The 6,499-nt window shown below is 29.9% G+C and overlaps 1 protein-coding gene across 3 annotated transcripts in view; it reads left to right on the plus strand.

The window, feature by feature from the left end:
• Positions 1-6,499, plus strand: part of LOC106473044 (max-like protein X) — a 53,043-nt gene that overhangs the window by 28,643 nt on the left and 17,901 nt on the right. For all 3 annotated transcript variants that reach the window (XM_013933722.2, XM_013933723.2, XM_022401554.1), the window contains one exon: positions 5,115-5,237. In XM_013933722.2, coding sequence (XP_013789176.1) covers positions 5,115-5,237 — 123 coding nt within the window. The remainder of the gene's footprint in view (positions 1-5,114; positions 5,238-6,499) is intronic.

A 6,499-nucleotide genomic window follows, 5' to 3' on the forward strand; every position in this document is an offset into this window, starting at 1 on the left:
GATTGACAGACCATTTGGAATAATTTTGAATCTGCTACCCATGTAGTTGTCAGCACAGGTTGGGTTCACTAGTAAATGCTGACCAATTGCCGATTCACATTTTGGTGGTAGAACTTTTGTTTTACTGGAGCAACATGGTAAATTCTTTTCTTTTCTTTCACAATCTTATTTCTTATGGATGCGGGTACATGTTGTTTAATTCTATCCTGCAATCCTGAAGTGCGACCTACGTACCAATGTTCCCGCTTATCAATGGTATATTTTAAGATCTGTGCAAGAACTCAGCTAACAGATGTTTCCGCATATAAAAACTATTTTAAAAATTTATTTCCTTGGGGGGGGATATAAGTCAGAAACTGAAACCAACTTGCCACACCCTTCTATTACATTGTCTATTTCACAAATTGCCAATAAATTGCTTTGATGTCTGCTATTATGTTACTAATGACCAGTAAAAAGACAGTTTTAATTTACCAAATGACAAATCCAGTAAAAACTTTTGCACATTGACCAACTAAGGAAATCATACTACACAAAAATCAACAAATGGTGTCATGTTGATAGTTAAGGAAAAGAGGGCTGATGGATGTGTTTATAACCAAAGAAACAACAGATTCCCTACTAAATAAATCTTACAAGTCTTTGTTCAGTTTTGGCACTATAAACTGTTAATCTAAAGGAATACCGGTTTGTAATGATCATATTTTTCTGTTCTGAATGATAACATAATATTTGACCTATTTATAACTTAATAAGAAAGCAGGATAAATTTTATTTGTTTTACATACTGTTTTAGTATCTGATATATTTTGTGTTCTAAGGTGCATATTTTAAAGCTATATAAATGTCTTTTGGACACCCAAATTTATGAAATGTGAGTGCAGAATGTTTTTGTTTTTTATATATATTTTTATATGTTGTATGTTTCTAACAAATGTAACTAAAATATAAAAAATTATAAACTTCTCAGCTTAGCCTAACATGACTTCACAATACAGTGCTGTGTGAACCATGATGCTCATGTCATGTGGTGTCTATGTGACCTGTATGTGAAATAACTAATGGTCTTCCACTGAGGTTTATTGCTTTGGATGTGAGAATTACTGCTCCAATGAGTACATCAATAAAACCATAAAATTATAAGAAAACAGATGTAAGAAGGTTTGCAGTTGAAACTGTTAAGAGAAATAGTCTGGTACTTTCTGAACAATACTGCATCCAGGGCAGAAGAAAAAATGATATTAATAATTTTATTTCATACTTTTTAACTTTTCATTTCACTGTATACTGGTGATTTCTCTACTGGTAGTGTTACGATAGAAGAATAAGAGATACATTTTGAATTCTAAGAATTGATGAATGAAAGGAAAGGAGAATATGTTATAATATGTCAGCCACACAACATCTGATGAAACCAATCAACCAATACCAGGCCAGGTGGGGTATGACAGACGTAGTAATGGTTTAGGTGCTATAGATATAATCAGTTTTTACGAACAATGACTGTTATGGTGTGAGCCAGATTAAGCAGCTGATTTGTAAATTTTATTTGAGATGTTTGCTTTACTAGAAACAAAAAAAAATTCTTGATATTTATTTACAATGGTCTAGACATTATACAGATGAAATATGCAAAATAATATGAAAAGAAGTAATTTTATTCTTATCATGAATATCACCCTTTAGTCAGACAAATCTTTAGTTCAAATACTTTATTGAAAACTTTGATTTTTTTTGGTGTGCAACAGACTTATGTTTTTTTAAGAACTTGTCAAATTTCATGAAGACACACTTAACAAATTTAGAGTTATAGTAAAAATAGTTTGTATAGCTTCACAAATCTACAGTTGGTCAATTTCATGTGAACAGAGAGTTAATTGATGTTTTTTACACATCTCTCAAGATCTACTCCACTTATGAAAAAAAATGATTTTTTTAATGGATCCTTTCAGTTAATATTTGTCTTGCCAAAAGATTGTTTTATCATGCAGAAGAGAAAAATGATGGAGTTTGTGTCAAGGGCTGAAATCTCGTATCTAGTTATTGGTATGCAATAATTTGTGGAACAGGTTTTAATGAGGAACTTAAAATACATGTGAATACACAATAAGTGAAGATTTCATTAAATTGTAATGCTTGTTATCATTGTGGTGATTTCTGGGCTTAAGATACTGAGTAATGTATTATAATAATACACAGTTTTTGTCTATCCTGAAAATGCACATGTACCTTACTATCTAAATGTACATGCGTGCACACTTTATTTCAGTGGATGTAAGCAAAAGGTGGATGTAAATATGCTTTAGTAGACATTTTGTACAACAGCATATTAAAAGCTTATCAAAAGTTTTAAAAAAGGTCTAAGTTTTGATCATAGAATAACATTTTAAGTTTATTTATTGATAGTATTAAGTACAGTAAAGTTTAGCCTTAACTAAAGTAAAAAATGTACACAAGTTAGTGTTAATTTATCCCTATCGAATATAGACCATACTTAGTAAAGACTTAACTAATGTTAGGCCTAAGACAAGTAGACTTATAGATTTCAGTGTCTGCAATTGGAATTTTTTTGTGTTATTCTAGGAATCCTGTATTTAAACAAGTACTCTTGCAATAAATATACTAATTTGACCACAAATGATTTGTGGGTCTCTGCTAGTTTTTCATGATAAGAAATGGAATTTTAGTAAATGGCTTAATAGAATAATCTTGATTAACACTATTTTAAGCCACATATGTTTCCAAAAATTAATTTGTCCAAAAAAAATAACAAAGCTGAGAAATATAATCGATATCCTATGAGTTGTGATTACATTGATTAGTGTCTCATAAGATAATCAATTAATTGAAAGTATGATAAAATAGAAAGTCATGTTTCTGATTGTTACTGTTTTAGATTATTCCAATAATCAATTATTCAAAATTCTGATTATATCGATTGTCACAAAAAACAATCAACAATTAATTGAAATCGCAATTAAATTGATTGTTACAAAATAGTCATGTAATCAAAATATTGCCACCAAATTTGCTCACCCTGTCTTTGTTATGGCAAAGCTACTAAGGCTGCTTGCACTAATTCTTAACTGCTGATTAGAAGAAAGGTAACTGTCTGGCAACACTCACCACAAACTTTTTTTTTTTCTTTTTCTGTCTTTTGTGTAGATACCATGGTTTTAGGAACACTATACTAATCAATTGATCAAAATTCATCAATTAGCAAATACCACTAATTGCTCAGCTCTAATAATATAGCAAGAATTTATAAGTTCATTTCTTCAGGAACTTAGAAAAATACTCTTATCAACTTAGCTAATTTAGTTTAAACAGAATATTAGAAAAAGTAGCTCATGTAAGGGACAGATAAGTAAATCAATGTACAGTCATCAGAATGTGAATTGTAAAATTTGTCTCGATGACATAGATGTTTGCAAATTGATATTTACTGTTTATAGCCAGTTGTGCTAAAGCTTCTTCAAAAGTTTCATCACCTGAAGGAAGCTGTTGGTACCCTACATAAGCTAAATAATATAAACATATATTTAACTGCCTGTATTCTGATTCACTCAAAAGGCTTTGGAAGCAGTTGTGATAGGGGGATGGAAGTGACTGGAGGCAGACCAGTTAGTTTAGCATACACATGAATTTTTTCCTTGTCAACTAACAAACAACAAGTGTGTTTTAGCTGCTTCATTTCAGCAAAAGCCAAAGGCTGTTTTTATTCATATCTTAGTTGATCATATTCTTGGTAGTTTTCAATACACAAGTGTGAAATACTTTATGAAAGTGTAAATCTCAAATCTGACCATTCACAAAATTAGAAGGGAAAGTGCAGGTTCATTGTGACATCATCCATTGTTCAGTTGTAAACAAATGTGGGGAAAGACAACTAGTGTGAACAAGTGCTAACCAATTATATTTTGATATTTATTGGATGTCTCTTCATGAATATAACTTATGCAAAATCAAAGTGATGGCTGGAATTATTCACCCCTGGTCATGAAGAAAAGAGACTACCATAATTGTGTAAGTAAGCATTTACTGGCAAGATTACTAATTAAAACATACAGACAACTGTTTTTCTACCTTTGAAAAAATTCAATAAGCATCTTGAATTCTTTAAATAAATGTAATAGACATAGTAAATGTGGGTAAAAATTGATGAGAATATGAGCTTGTTAATGAATAGAGCATATTACCTGTGCTTTTGTATCTTCTACATTATGTTAACTGAGCTGTACACCAAATTAAGCATATTACATGAACAGACCATAAAAATGTCTTTCTCCCAAGAAACTAATATAGTTCATATTAATAGAAGGAACTGTGAACTTTGCTGAGTGAGTGAAGATATGCTCTTTCAGATAAGCATGAAATGCATATAAACAGAAACGTAGTTCATTTTATGGAATGTATGCTAGCTTACAAATAGGATAGCAATTCAAACAAGTTCAACTAAAAGTTAATATATGTTATGAGTGTGATCACACATTAGTCAAAACACTTTCATTAAGTAAAGTGCACTGCAAAAACAAAATGTTGAAAGATAGAGAAAAAAGTTATGAAAATAGTTTTGTTCAACATGAAAACCATGACCACAAAATCTACCACTTATCAGATAGCATGCAAGAATCATGCAGATAGCAGTGTTGGTTGTCATGATTATTCACATTCTAACTAGGATTAAAGGCTTTTTGGAATAACAATAATAATTATTAACTGGTCAGTATATACATTTTTATTTATATGTCTGGATTTATGTAAAAGGAAGAGCATTCTTTATAAGGCTAGTTTTATATGAATGAGGTTAGTTTCTATTTTTGATATATTTAATATTTCAAATTGTAATTGGTACACATATCTTCAAACTCTGCTCAAACATTTATAGAATATAGATTTACCTTAAGCTTATTTAATTAGCAGAAATTTTTGAACTAGCTAAAGCTGTATTTTTATATATGGTTCTGGATTTTAATGCTGAATTTATAATAAGTTGTTGTTGTTCCATGCAGTTATAGAATACTTTTAATTCTTTTGTTAAATTGTACGTTGTGTTACCATTTACCAATTAAAGTACTTATGATTTTGTTAATTTCTTTGTTTCATTCTAACAGGAGTCGATAATGATCAGAAGCTTGAAATTCCAAGTCCAACACTTATTGGCTCCTTTTCTTTTTCCCGCACATCATCTACTGGTTCTATTGATATCCTGACCTCATCATCTGCTCACAACACAGGTGTGTTTTTTTTTCTAATCGTTTTTTTCTTCTACCCATAACACAGGTGTTTTTATTTCTCCCTAACCTTCTCCCAATGGGTGGGTCAAAGTTCTCATTTTATGACCTTTTACAGAGTTACATTCAAAATTTAATTAAACTACTTTATTATCAATGTATATGAATAAACTCAGCATCAAAATGAAGTTAACAAATGAAATTTTAATATTATATAAATTAGTTTTAAGTCCAGCATTTTATAAGGAAATATTTTGAAAAATCCACAAACTTCCCTAGTATGAGAATTGTGACATTTGTTCTCTAGCTCTTCCCCTTCTATAATTTATTTACCACTTTTCTATGAAGTACAGAAAGTAATGTAAGTTATCTATTATAATATAGATATTACAAAGACAATGTTTGGTTGTTATAGCCTCCAATATTATTTGTGTATGGAGTCATAAACTAGAAAATCAGACTAACTTGCCATAACCATATGTCACATTCTCTCTTTTGCAAATTGCCAGTACTTCTCTCTGCCTTTTATACTATATCATTTATAACCAATAGAAAGGCAAAGTTTTAGTCTATCAAATATAATGCTACTTTGTTTTCAGTACAGAATATTTTTAATTTCATCTTCAGTTTAAATATTTATCTCTTGGAGTTCAGATCGAGCAGCAAAGGGAATTTAAGCCTCTCTTGTCTTGCTAGAAAGCCAGTTCTTATGTTCTTTATTTAAGTAAATTAAAACTATTTATTGTACTAGTACCATCGTTATAAAAAACATTGGTTTAAATTTCTTTGGCAAATGACAGCAAAAAAAAACAAGAGGTCAAAGATAAGTACTATATGAAGGCTACTGTCATCAGAATGAAGTTGAACAATCACCTTCAGCAATATATGTTCAAGCAACACAAGAGAATAAATAAAAGTATTTAAAAATAGAGAAAACATTCTCAATAATGAAATAGGATTTTAACTCAATCCTATTTTGAAGGTTTTTTTTTTCATTCAGATTAGTTTTTGAACTCTTCTTTCATCAATGAACCTTGACCCTTCTGAGGCCATTTTCAATCTAAACATGCAAAATGCTGAGAAAAGTTTTACTCTACACATATTCACAAATCTTATATTGGCCATTATTAATACCCTTCCTTTTATATTATTTTGTTAGAAAAATTCATACTATTAACATAAAAACCAAACAAGGAAAATACCTTTTCAAATGCAATATATACAAGCTACTATATAAATATATATAATATATATATATATATATA

This window comes from Limulus polyphemus, unplaced genomic scaffold, assembly GCF_000517525.1.
Source record: "Limulus polyphemus unplaced genomic scaffold, Limulus_polyphemus-2.1.2 Scaffold5841, whole genome shotgun sequence".
Lineage (NCBI taxonomy): Eukaryota > Metazoa > Arthropoda > Merostomata > Xiphosura > Limulidae > Limulus > Limulus polyphemus.